At 35.5% G+C, this 14,350-nt stretch overlaps 1 protein-coding gene across 11 annotated transcripts in view; it reads right to left on the reverse strand.

Annotated features, from left to right (window-relative positions):
* The window catches only part of Smarca1 (SWI/SNF related, matrix associated, actin dependent regulator of chromatin, subfamily a, member 1), a 69,935-nt gene that overhangs the window by 3,992 nt on the left and 51,593 nt on the right, over positions 1-14,350 (reverse strand). For all 11 annotated transcript variants that reach the window (XM_037198842.1, XM_037198843.1, XM_028887342.2 and 8 more), the window contains 3 exons: positions 12,508-12,640; positions 9,550-9,668; positions 9,225-9,437 (listed from right to left, as the gene is read on the reverse strand). In XM_037198842.1, coding sequence (XP_037054737.1) covers positions 9,225-9,437; positions 9,550-9,668; positions 12,508-12,640 — 465 coding nt within the window. The remainder of the gene's footprint in view (positions 1-9,224; positions 9,438-9,549; positions 9,669-12,507; positions 12,641-14,350) is intronic.

A 14,350-nucleotide genomic window follows, 5' to 3' on the forward strand; every position in this document is an offset into this window, starting at 1 on the left:
TCAGTGGTAAAGCACTTGTCCAACCTGTCTACAACATGTGTGCATGCATACACACATACAAAAAAAATTTGATCTCTGAAACCAAGGCTTAAAGAACTGGGAGAAAAACAATGCCATTTCTACCATTTTCATAATGTCCATGCTTTGTGCTTATATAGGTGTAGCATGTATACTTATTTCAGTAAGATGTAAATGAGAACGTTCATTCATTGATGTTGAATGGCAATGTTGCTTATTATAAACTAAGCTTTCTCCCCAAAATCCATCTATTAAAGCCCTAACTCTCATATTTAGGGGATCCAAGACGTTCAATGCCATCTTCTGACTATATTTAGAGAGGGGTGATTTATGGCAATAATTAAAGTTGAATGAGTCCAAAGAGGGTAGGGTACTAATTCTCCCATCACCTCATCATGTGCAAAAGGTTGCCATCTATCCAACAGACTACCCTTGTTGGCACCTTAATCTTGGATTCCAGTCTCCAGAACAAGACAACAAAAAAGAAGTGTTGTCTATCCTATTAAGTCTGTGGTATTATGTTACAGCATTGAGCAGCAAACTAATGCACTACCTTTCAAAAAATGAATTGGAAATAGCAAAGAAATATTGTTTTTAAATTTCACATCCTCTGTCTTAACAATCCCATTCTTAGACACTTACTATAATAAAGAGATATATAAAATATTTCAAGAAAGTATTTAGAACACTGAAAGCAGGGAAATCCTAGAAACTTAATTTTGGGTACTTGGTAACAAGAGATACAGACACTATAAGTAGCTGATGGAATGCTAACTAGTAGTTACTACCAGCTAGCTCTGAAAGTAGGATCAGTGGTGTTTTTTTTTTCTTTTAAAAATGGGGTCTGTTTGTTCCGTAGAGGATGCATTTGTACCAAAGTTCGAAAGAGCTTTTGCCACAGCAACTCATGTAGCTAAACTAGTACCTAATATTTTCTTCTTTATACATATCTGTATTTCCAAATTTTCAAAATAAGCATTTAGGTCTTGAGAAATTTATAAAGTTGTAAGAAATGGCAAGTGTTTTTTTGAAACACAGTTTTATCTTTCTAAGTAAGACCTAGAAAACTGACACACAACACAGGAAATGTTGAATTGGATATATTATCAACTATCCAAACATTTTCTACTCTCTAATTCAAGCCACCAAAGAAACAGAAAAGAGAGCCTAGCCAGAATGATACTGTACATTAACAAATTTGTGTTTTCCAATTAAAAACAATCTTATGTAGCACCAGTTTCTTGGTGACGTCCATAATTACCGAAGGTTAAATAAACTGATAACAATAACACTGTAATTTCCATTACTTACCAAAGTAATGGTGATACGTTTAATATGCAGACCAAATATTCTTCATAGTTTTATTCAATAATGCATACACATACAAATTAAACAGCATGTTATTCAATTTATCTATTATAGAAAGGGCTAAGTTGACCCTGATGAGATCTGATCCTTGGTTTCTAGGGAGACTACATAGATTCTTTCTATAAAGCTGATTCTTGAATCATTAAGCTGTACCCTCTGGCTATTATTATTCTCAATAAGTAATAGCTGCCTGTGACTGCAGATATCATTAGACGTATAGTCATGGTTCATATGAATGATTCAGGGACAAATACTAATACTTTCAGACAGTCTTATATATAAGGAAATAGAATATCTCAAAATGATTCAAAATAAACTACAATAATAAGCTCTCACCTTCATTCCTTTGAACCTATCTCTTAACTACTCCAAACACAGAAAACAAACTCTACAGAAAGGCATCAAAGAAAGGACAAGCACTTTTGTTCGCTTAAATTTCTCTGTTTCTTGTCTTCCAATGTAGCTTCCTGTTTTTCTGAGGTGAAGGGAATGGTTCATGGAGTGTCAACTTCTGTAATTCTGTAGTCTAATTACCTCTTTCGCCATTTCCCCACTCTTGATTTAGGAATGAATTTAGAAAAAGAAGAAATAACACAGGGGAGTCAGAAAAAGAGATGCCAAAGCAATTAAGGGCGACAGAAGACAATAAAAAAATGACAAATTGAGAAACTGTTCTGCTGTGTTGAAAGCTGTGGGAAATGTTTTAAGTATTCTGTGTTCACAAGTGTGGGAAATTCAAAGGGGCAAACAAACATCCATGGCAGGACTTCTCAGAGCTGTTAGCATTCTAATGTAGATTGGAAGTCTTGGTGGCAAGATTCAATGTCAGCATGCCCCAAATCTATTTCAGCACAAAACATTTTTCTGGTTCTGAAATACTGTTTAATAGAAGCCAACTTGGCAAATCATACACAAGGTAACAGCAATGGCTAAGGCTAAGTTATAAACAATTCAGCAAAAAAACTTGATGGTTTTCATGTAATTTAACTGACAATTTTTGAGCAGGACACAATTAAATGTGCATTTTGTGCTCGGAAACCCCTTTATACAGATTGTCGCTCCATAAAAATCTTAGACTCAAAATTAGAAAGGGGTTAACATTAAAAATTTTTTTATCATGAATCCCCAGTACTAGATCCTTGCTAATGAGTCATGCAGCCTGACCATCCAAAGTCAGAGTACTTGCTACCTTCTAAGCCTAGCTATTCCAACTCTGAACAACATGAACACCTTTCCTTGTACAACACTGCTATTTGTTACCTTGTGGTATCTAACAACTGGTTCCCTACCTAACTTGTGTCGTCAAAGAGAACAAGCCAATCTCCTCCCCCACCAAACAATCCTGTTTCAAGGCAGCCTCCATGCCTCAACCAGAATCATCTGCTGAACCACAAACCCTTTGTTTTTAGAGTAAATATCCTCTCTTTTACCCATAACTCATGTAAAATGTTTCTTGGAAGACTGCGTTAACAAATAAATCTACTTGTGATGGTTAATGTAGACTGTCAACTTGATTGAGTTGAGAACTACACAGATTAGTAAAGCAGAGCCCTCGGTCTGCCTGTGAGGGGGTTTCCAGAGAGGATTAAACAGGAAAACCTAGCCTGAATGTGCACACAACTATTCCATAAGCTGGGGATCCAGATGGAATGACAGTGGGGAAGGGAGAAAGTCCACTAATTATCTCTGCTTCCTGGCCATAATAAAGGAAGATACTCTGCTCCACCACACACACATACACCTTCCTACCTTGATGAGATGAAACCTCTGAAACCCTTCTCATTAATGTATCTTTACTGCCTTGTTTTTCTAATGTATTTGTCATCACAATGAAAAGCATAACCAAGAAAACTGGTACCACAAAAATGTAGTAATGCTATGACTACCAGATGTTGTGGCTCAGATGCCTTTGGAAACAGCTTATTGGAGGGATTTGGAAAAGTTGGAAGATGGGTAGAAAAGAATGCTGTAAAGAGAAATTTATGAATGATTCCTGTGGGAGCCCCAAAGACCAGAATGCCAGTAGGTATAAAGAAAATAAAGACTGTGATCATTGGAGTTTCAAGTGAGAATGAGGATTCTATTAAAACTTGGACTAGAGGTCATGTGTTATACCTTGGCAAAGACCTTAATACACTTTGTTCTTTCCCTAAAACTTCCAGTAAAGGTTAATTCATGGACTAATTTATCTATTAAGAAAATTTCAAGGCAGCATAACATTTAGCCAATACAATGTGGCTATTGCTGCCTGTGTTTTGCAAAACTTACATTGAGGATTGTGAACAAAAAGGAGAAGAACAGTATCCTGGTGGGTTTTTTGTCAACTTGACATAAATTGTAGTTATCTGGGAAGAAGAACCCTGATTAAGGAAATGCCTTTATCAGATTGCCTGTAGGCAAGTCTGTAGGACATTAATGATTGATATGAAAGGCCCAGCACACCATAGGTAATGCCCTGGGAAGGTGGTCCTGGGTTATATAATAAAGCAGGGTGAGCAACCCATGAAGAACAAGCCAGTACACAGTGTTGCTCCATGGTCTGTGCTTCAGTTCCTGCCTCCAGGTTCATGCTTTGACTTTCTGTCTTGGCATCCCTCAATGGACTGTGAATCAGGATATGTAAGCCAAAGACATCAACCTTTTCCTCCCCAAGTTGTGTTTGGTAATGGCATCATATCACAACAATAGAAACTTAACTAGATTGAATAGGTGGCAAATACTTTCAATTTTGCAAATGATAGTCTCTGTCACACTATTAATCTCTTCCATTGTAGCGTGTAATTAGTCACTGAACATATGTAACTGAGCATGAACCTAGGTTCAAATAAAACCCTAGTTACAAATACTAACCCTGGAATTTTATACTATAATTTTCACATGTCAAAATACTGTTCTTTGAATTTCTTTATAAAATGTAAAAAAATAATTCTTAGCCCATATGCCATTTGAAACAAGAATGGGATACAGTTTGACTGTTAGGGTTGAAAGACAAAAGTGAATGAATGAATAAGAGACCAAAAAAGGAAAATAAAGGAAACAGCTACACTCCACATGTGTGTCTTTGAATTTGTAGATGAAATTCTGTAAGGTCAGAATTTTGTTCTAGAATTTTCAGTATCACAAAATGGGTATATTTTCTCCTTTGTTCTTTTATAAATTCCCTATATATTATCCCCTCAAAACCTATTTTTTTGAAATCAATATCTTAATCTGCAAAGCCTGCACTATATCCCAGATTTGGAATCACTTTTGAACCTCTATAATACTAACAAAAAACAACAGCAGGTTATACTAGACTCTCATAGTCCAATGATATCGGCAGCTCAATGGAAATTCAAGTTCAAATAAAAGTAGTCTACATTTCCCAAACAAGTTTTGAATGTTATGATGCTTTTACGTAAGTATTTTCACTTAAAACTTATTTCATAAAATATTATGTTACCTTTTCACATAATGATGCACTAGTATAAATACCCAAAATGGATCCCTACTAGGGTACAACTGTATTTCTAATTGTTCCAAGAGTTTAGGCTTACAAATGAAACACTGTAGCTACATGTGAAGCACACATGGCATTTACGACTGATACACAAACTTACCAATAAATAAAAGCTGCAAGAATTACAATCAAATGTCCAGAAGAAAGGATCAGAAATAAATTGTAGCATATTGGTGCAGTTCCTTCCAACTGAAGAGGTTGGAACGAACTGAAGTCCAAACATCCTGTGTTGATTTCCTGACCTATTGCCTCCTCTGGGTAAGATCCTATGCTGATCTCCTTGAATACAACCAACTTCACTTCAAGGTTAAAAATGTGGTAGGAAAACTGGCTCCAGGACAGACAGTGGCACATTAGTCAAAGGAAGCAAAATAAGATGGGAAACAAGATAGGAATTAGAGAGTTTTTACTACAACTGCTAAGTGAGGCATACATCAATCTACTTCCACCAGAGCAGTATTTAAAATACATAAATCTGATCATACCATTGCCCTGCTAAAATCTGTCTTTGACTCCCCTACTTCCTACACACTAATGACCTCAATGCAGCGGTTTCCTTCATCACTCAGCGGCCAGTTACATCCTCTTCTATCACTTCCCCATGCACATATCACTACTTTTGGAATATACTGGGCTTATTTATCCCTTTTGCATAATCCTGCTTCCACAACTGGAAACGTGCCTTCTCTGTGAAAGCTATTTCCTTGATTCCTTTGCCATATAGCAAAGTTAACCACTACCTCCTCTATTATAGGATGTTTTCAAAATTAAGGCAGAGAGGGAACATTTTCGTCTTTCAAGCACAGGGTAAGAAACAGGTTCCTATGAGTTAAAATGTACTTGACTTACAAAGAATTAGGTTTAATGTCTTTGCCATTTTTCTCTGCCCTCACATCTTTCCCAAATGCTTTTCTTTTCTTCTGCCCTCCTACTCCTAGAAGCTTTCTTTCCTTTTTCAGGTCACATAAAACGCCATTCTCAAGAAGAACCAGTCAGAACATTTTACTGGTTATCAATGTTGCCAATGTATTATTAATCTTTCTTATATTTAATTAAGAGTGTAATGTCCTCAAATATGTTAGCTGTCAACATGCAGTTAAGTACTAACCTAAAATATAAAGTCATAAGCAACAAAGCATCATTGTGGTTATAGAACAGCCAGAAAAAATTCTATTTCCCTCTTATTCCTCTAAAGTATCTAAAAAGAAATATCTTTTCCGACTAGATTGAATATTTATAAAATACTCTGTGTGGAACCAGTAACCTAATTATCATTTACTAGCCACTGTGATAACCATATAAAGTGGGAAGCAAGTTCATAAAAGCTATAGTAATATTTTCTAGGAAGCAGTTTTTTTCTCCTACAGTTCTAATGAGAAATGTCATTTTATTACTTTTAAATAAGGCACAATTTCATTAATAATAAAGTTGTGATTTGAAAACAAACTAATAACATGAAAATTTTATCACCCAGTATTCAACAGTATGTGATTCTCTGAGATGCTATCGCCAAAACTCATTTAAACTACTACAAAAGACAGGGTAATTGTAATGACTAACTACTAATACTCAGTTTCAACTGTAATGTTCTTGGCTATGGGCAAAGCAATGCACAGTTTCCTGAGCTAGCTAAAGAGAAAAACAATGCTCTTCAGCAATTGACATGTAAGAATTTTTTCACTAAAATCAAGAACTGAAGCCATCCTATAGAGGAAATGATAAGCATTTAATCAATGAATGTTTATTTCTGAGAATTAAATTTTACTTTTTCTTCTTTAAGTACTTAAAAGGAAACTGATTGGAGGCTAGGTACTTTCCCCATGTGTATTGTCCAATGAACTGACTAATGTGTTACTGCCTTTGGAACTCTCAGATTCTCCTCAAATTGCTATGTCACATCAGTCACTAATAAATGAACAAAGATGGCAAGAAACTTAATGAGCTAATGTTGATAAAGGGACAAGTCAGCATCATGTAAGAGATATTACATTTAATACAGTATAGTATCATTTCTTCTCATAGTCATTTCATAAAGAGCCTTTTACTTGGGATAGTTGGGAATGACCAAACACTAGGCCCTATTCTAAGATCCCCCAGCCCCAGGACGAAAGTGGTAAGGCAATTCATATGCTCTGAATTCTGAGCTTAAAACCCCGAGTTCAGCATATGCTTCCTGCTTGTTTATGGAGTTCAATAGAGGCTGATTACTTACTTAAAGACCATACAATTTCTCCAAGAAAAATTCACAATCTTTTTAGCACAGAGAGATGGAATTGAATCTTATTTTCTCTTTTGTACAGCCAGCAGTTTTAAATGAAGAAGAGCCTCGAAATCTTCAACCTTTAGCTGAAGCCTTTCAAAGTGAGGCATATATGAAAGTGGAGATTCACTCCTTTAAGCACTTTTTGGGTGTTACTTAAGTCAGATGTCATGAATTCAGTACTTTGAGATTTGTGCATAAAATATAGCCATTAGGGCTCTTACATTTTTTTCTAAGAAAGATTTCACACTATTTGTTGATGTGTCTGGGAAAGAAGAATCTTTTAGTAAGCCAAGTTCAATCATTAGAAAGATTCTAATTTGAACACAGCTACAGTCACAAAATGAATCAAATTGCATCCTCTATTTCAAAGATAGGATTTTTCAATGAAACCAATGATTTTTTATTACAGAAATCACAGCTGCTTCTCTCGAGAGGGTAGTTTCTCTCCCTAGACTATGAAAATGATTCACTAAAAAGGAAGTTATTTTAGAAACAAAGGGAAGAAGATGATCTATAAATATTAATAATCCATTTCTATAGCTCCATAATTATTGATATTAACATAATCTTAAAAGACTACATAAATATCTACATATTTTTAATATATAACTCACATTCTAATTCAAGAAATATAAGTAAAATTTATCCACTAGCTAGAAGGGAAATCAAACTTTAGCATAATAAAAAACTTTACCTAAAAAATACCCTTAAATTAACATATTGAAGTATAAAATAAATGACTATGTTTTTAAAAGATTCTGCAAAAATTAGAAATTTTGCCTTCTAAATGCTAATAAAAGGATGTATCCAATTTTAATATACAAAATATGGTTCCAAATTGTGATTACGTATATAATTAATATGTGCCTTTTGGCAAACATGCTCTGAAGATTTAAATATCTAAGGAAAGAACGAGCATGGAGGTAAATGTTTTGAAAAAATAAGAAGATGGAGGAAAAATAAGAATTTTTGCAAGGGAGTTCAGAGACATCTAGTGGTTGTTAATATAGTGGAGTTTTTTTCCCTTGGTAACTGAGTAAGAAAGCTATAGAGTTCTGCAATCATCTTATTGCAAACAGCTTAAGTCTTTTCTTGCACTTTAAATCCCTTTCATCCTACTGCCTTAGTTTAATAACTACAGAAACTAGACCCAATATCAAGCTCTCAACCTTTTAAAAATTAGTAAAATATCACTGAAATATCACAGAACTCAATAAATGTTTCATCACATAAAAGGGCACATATGTTCCAAAATGTGATTTCCAGGAAAATGCAGTTAAGCATTTTTCTTTTACAAACTATTGATGCTGCCCTAAATTATATCTTTATATGCATAAAAACCCAAGTGGCTAGAAATCTAAATGCATGGCTTTGAAAGGAGTTACCTATTAAATGTGGTCATAGATACCCTTAGCAAGATAGAAAACCAACTCACTGCCAAAGTCTGATGACAGTCAAAATAAAATCTCATTTCCAAAAGAGAATTAAAAAAAGCAAGTCTACATTGCTCTTCAACAATATACTTCAATGATCTGGAGAACCCCGTCAAACAACTGTTCTGTCCCTACATCTAATTGTGGAACAATCTTTTTGTACACTGTGAAGAAGTGCCACTCTGATTGGTTAAATGAAAAGCTAAACAGCCAATAGCTAGGCAGGGTTTCCTGGCAGAGAGGACGCTGGGAAGAAGAAGGGTGGAGATGCAAGGAAACATGGAGGAAGCAGGAAAGCAAGATGGACAGTATATAGATGAGGTAAATGAGCCTCAAGGCAGCACATAGATTAATAGAAATGGGTTAATTTAAGTTTAAAAATAGGTAGGTAGAAACAAGCCTAAGCTAAGGCTGAGCATTCAAGTCTCCATGTCATGATTTGGGAGCTAGCTGGCAGGACATTCTCAAAATTCACTTGGTTAGTTACAAAGGGAATATGTACCACAAAGTGGTAAGCCCTGGGAATCATAGCAGAAACCAAGTGACTTAGCATCGCAAGTAGTGTTAACAGTTGGAAGAGCTAAGTGAAGGAGAAGACTAGAAATGTGACTTTTTCAAAATAAGCAACAAAAGGAATACATACCATGGCAGTTCTAGACTTGATAAACCAGTCAAATCGAAACTGGGGAGCATTCCGTACACACTGTCTTAATTCTTCATACACGTTTTCTCTGTCAAAGCCCATTTTGTGTAACATACAGATCAAGAATCTGTCTTCTTCCTCCGTATAGTTCTTTCCTTTACTGGTTCCATACTGAATACGCAACTGATGAAATGGAGCCTTGTATCTTGCAATCTGCAAGTTTCAACAAAATGGCACTTCTTAACTGAATGTGCAATAACAAGTCCAAACTAATCACTACAGCAAATCAAATAATCTACGAATAAACTGAAATAGAATATAGTACTTTGGCATCCAATGCTTTCTTAATACTGATCCTTCGCTGAATTCTTGCTTCTCCACGTTCAATTTGAGCCATAATTTTCTCAATGTCCTGTAATTCATTGCAGCGTTCCCAAAACACAGCTGAAAAAGAAAGTTATTACTTGAAATTACTATCATTTAAGCAAATGAATACAAGGAATTATAGAATAAAGAATTAACAGACAGCTATGGTATCATCTGTTTGTGTATAATATGATCAATTGTTAAATGCTCTTAAGTTATCATTTTACCCAAATGTTCTACAAAAGAAACCAAATGCATAAAGTGAAATAGTAGCGGGAAGCATATAAATGTAAATATAGCTTTCTAGTAAGGAAAAATGAAAATAAACCCATTACCAGATCATTCACCTTTTTCCTATGAAGTGGCGATTTCTACAGAAACTGTTGGTTATATCTGCAATCATTCACTAATCTTTTACTCCCAGTCACCTACAGTTTCTTTAAAGATGAGGGATTTTTTAACTGGATACATACAGAAGAATATTTAAATTACTGAGCCACCCCATCAAATTTTACAGATGAGCCAAATAATCTGATGCATTAATAAGTCACATCTATGACTTCAGTGAAAAGCCTTCTAATGACATTATCTACCTTCTTGAATTCTTCATTTTTATAGCATAGCAAGAAAGGTATGTTAGCATTTTATGGTTTGTATAAGTACTTATGTTCATTTATGAATTCCCCCACTTATTACACACACACACACACACACACACACATACACACACACACATGCACACACACGCACACACGCACACAACTTCTTATGTTAAGATACAGTATACTCCTAAACATCCAATTGTGTACAATTCTTCTCCAACTAGTCAAATAAGCCCACTCAAATCTCCCCACCCTCTGACATGGCCTCCAATCTGATAACCAATAGTTAAATAGTCCTACCATCTCCCTGTATTCTGAAGAAAATTCTTCAGAAAGGCTAATAGTATATGTAGAGCCAGGGTAGAGCACTTGCCTGGACTTAAAGGCCCTGGGCTTGCTCCACAGAACTTCAGAAAAGAAGAAAGAAAATTCTTCAGAAAAGCTCACTGTACGTGTCTTTGACACTCATTTCATGGTCCTTGCTTTAGTGACAAACTTAAGGGAAATCTGACAAAAAGTCTTTTTGTCATTGTCATTTTTGTTTTCATGGTGTTGGGAATCAGACCTAGGACCTTCAGTTCTACCACTGAAGTAAAACCCCAACTCAGCATATTTCTTTCTTCTTACATTTTCTCTTTCTTCCTCTATTTCCTCCCTTCTTTATTTCAGTGCAGTGAGTGGAACCTAGGGCCCTAGCCATGCTTACATTAGTCCTTATATTTTTGAAACATGCTCTCACTACACCCAGGCTGTCCTCAAACATGCCATCCAGACTAGGCTGCCCTCAAACTCCTGATTCTCCTACCTCAGACTCTGAATGCTGGGACTGCAGGCATGAATCGTCATGCCTGGCTACCTGATGTCTTCAGAAACACTGTTACGACTTGCAGCTTGCCCCACACCAACGCTCCGTCCCTCGGGGTGCATGTCCTTTACATTGTTTTCATTCTACTTTCATGAAATTAGATCTCTCCCATCTATTGCCCCCCAAATGTCCTAGAGCTATGTTTAACACTAAGACAAATATTAGTGTCATGCTAATGTAAAAAGGAAAAGAAACTCATGAATCCAATGTTATATGAAATAATGTCCAGTCACAATTAACTTCAAAATTCCCTTTTAGATTTCCAGAAGGAAAAACAAAGTAGCTGTTCTCTAGTTACAAATCATTTTCTTCAAGCACTAACTAGTACTCTAGATAAATTAAAAACTACCCCTAGTAATATTAAACTTGGATTTATTTATGAGTTTTGTAATCTTTTGTCCTAGTAAACACAGAATTTCAGTAGTTATTTCAAATAACTGGGGTGGAAGGGAAGGAGGCAAAGAAATCATACAATTACTTTTTAACATTGCTTCCTTGTGGAAAACACTCTCAATTCTAAATACTTGCTATTCAGACTAAAATTTAAAAGTTCAGCCTATTTGAAATTTAAGCACACATAGAAAACAGATAGATTAAGTGATTTTAATACAATTTCTTTTCAGAAGCCCGAGTTTAGATATGCGCTGACACAGGAATTAATATTAACTCCACATGCTTCTGTGCAGCTATTCTGATTCCAATTGAGGCTAAAGACACAGCTGAGTAGGAGAGGGAAATGATTCAAGGACCACTGAACAGATTTAACCAAGAAATCTTTTTAGATCTATTCTAAATTGCCTTAAGTTAATAGGGCCCGCCACTACCTGATTGAATTCCTCGAGGGCAGTTGAGTCTCTAAATGGGCCTGATAAGAACTCTCTACTTCAAGGATGACCTACAATGACTATTTCAAACCACTAAACCAGAAGCCTCGGGACTAGACCTTAAAAAGACCAAACCCGGGAAGTGAGAGAATGAAAAACTCATGCAGAGTTTTTCACTTTTGTTTATGCAGAGCTTTACCCAGCTTCCTTAGTTGTCTCCCAGAGACAGCAGGGTACAAATGCAGCCATATCTTATATCTTTACTTACATCTCATTCACAAAAGTTTTAACATCTCTGAACAAAGACACAACTAAGTTAATGACAAAGAAACAGGGGCTAGACAGATGGCTCAGTGGTTAAGAGCACTTGCTGCTCTTCCAGACGACCCAGGTTTGGTTCCCAGCAACCACATCAGGCAGCTCACAGCCACCTATAACTCCAGCTCCAGGGCATGTGATGTATTCTTCTGTCCTCCATAGGCACCTGCACATACATAGCATACATCCACATGGACCTACATACATACATGCACATACACACACACACAATTAAAAGTGAATAAATCTTTTTTCAAAGAAATGCATACATTGAAAATAAAGCATTATGATTGAAATGACATACAAACCTGAATACTCCATGACCTCCTCAGGGGATTTGCCCTCTACCTCTCGAGCGATATTATCAATGTCATCTCTCCCATACTTCTCATTGGCTTTAATAAACTGGTTAAAATCTCGTTTAGTCCAGTTTGTGAAGCCCTATGGATAAAAAGTTAAGCATCATCAGTAGATGTTAAATTAATAAATTCAGTTATTATCCTACTTATATCTCTACAAGGCTGTAATAGAAGCAGTTTAAAACACTTAACATGTGCCCCTTTATAAAGCTCATTTCTTTAATGTAGAATCAAAAGCTGAGTTTGAGTTGTTAGAGAAATAACTGCTTTTCTATTTTAAAAGAAATGAGCTTTTCAAGTACTTTAAGTTGATTTATAATTCTAAGACATTGCATAGTCTTAATTCCATATTTTTCAGATGCCTATAACATTAAAATACCATTCTCATATAAATTCTAATGTAAATGCTTAAGTTCTGATATCTCAGTGTCTCAGTGACTTTCTTCCACAGATCTGTTCTCACGTAAATTAAGAGAGAGCGATGTGGATGTATTGAATTGAAAGAACACTGAGAGAAAATCCAGAAAGAATGCAGTAAAACTTTTGTAGTTTTCTAGATAATTCCAAACTACAGAGAATAAGTAGTTTCTGTTCAAAATTGTATTCATAAGAGCTTGCAAGATAGAACAACAGTTGCAAATGCTTACCATGCAAGCCTGGTACCCTGAGGTCCACCCCTGTATCCCACTGTGGAAGCAGAGAACTGAGTCTCTAAAGTTGTCTTATGACCTCTACATACATGCCTCAACATGCATGTGTCTCTCCCAATAATAATAAAGTGACTTTTTAGAGATTATATTACTAAGCAAAATGAATATAATCTTTATAAATAAATGAAATTTCTGTAAACAGAACATTACTCAGGCATCTGACCTTTTTTACCAAAATGTACAACAACCACTGCTTTAAGTCATTTCACAATTGTTATTCCATCAATGGTAATGTAGCTCAGTTGGTGGAGAGCTTGCCTAGCATGGGAAAAGCCCTGAGTTCAATTCCTGACTGCACATAAACCAGACATGGTAGCATATGCCTGTAATTCCAACACTCAGGAGATGAAGGCAGGAGGATCAGAAGTTCAAGGTCATCTTCTCACCTACAGAGTAAATTCAAGACCATCACGGAAAACATAAAAAACTAAAAAAAATTAAGCATTAAATTTGTAGCATCAGAAAAAGATGGCTTAAATTCAACTCTTAGTGACAAAAAACTTGATTATGCTTCTAATTATAAACTCAATTATCTCAATCGAGATTACATATTCACATTATACTGTATATTCAGAATATATTATAAGCAGTGTAGTATTCAAAGGGCATAACTTTATTTTTGTGCTCAGGAAATAAGTTTTGAAATTAAAATAAAAGCAAACATGAATATTTAAATGTTTTATTCTGTGGTACTTCTTAAAACTCTGCCAACTGCAATTATACTTTCAAGCTAAACTTGGTGACTTCCAGGCATTTGTTCAAGAACTTATGAAAATATTTCACTCAGCAAAATTATATGCTATTAAAAGGAAAAGGCCTGTATCAACATATAAGTATAAAACTCTTATTTGACTTTTATTAACACATGTTTCTGGGACACAGTGTGATATTGTAAAACACATTCTACAATTGGTGTATACATCACCTCAAGCAGGAATCCTTCCTTTGTTCGGGAAATATCCCAAACTCTCAGTTAACAATTACACTGGAGAACTGACTGCCTCCTGTTGTGCCAGGCACACCCTTCCAGAAAGTGTTGACGAAAGAAATATAGCTGGCTAAGGCAGTGTCATAACTTCACA

This window comes from Peromyscus leucopus, chromosome X, assembly GCF_004664715.2.
Source record: "Peromyscus leucopus breed LL Stock chromosome X, UCI_PerLeu_2.1, whole genome shotgun sequence".
NCBI lineage: Eukaryota > Metazoa > Chordata > Mammalia > Rodentia > Cricetidae > Peromyscus > Peromyscus leucopus.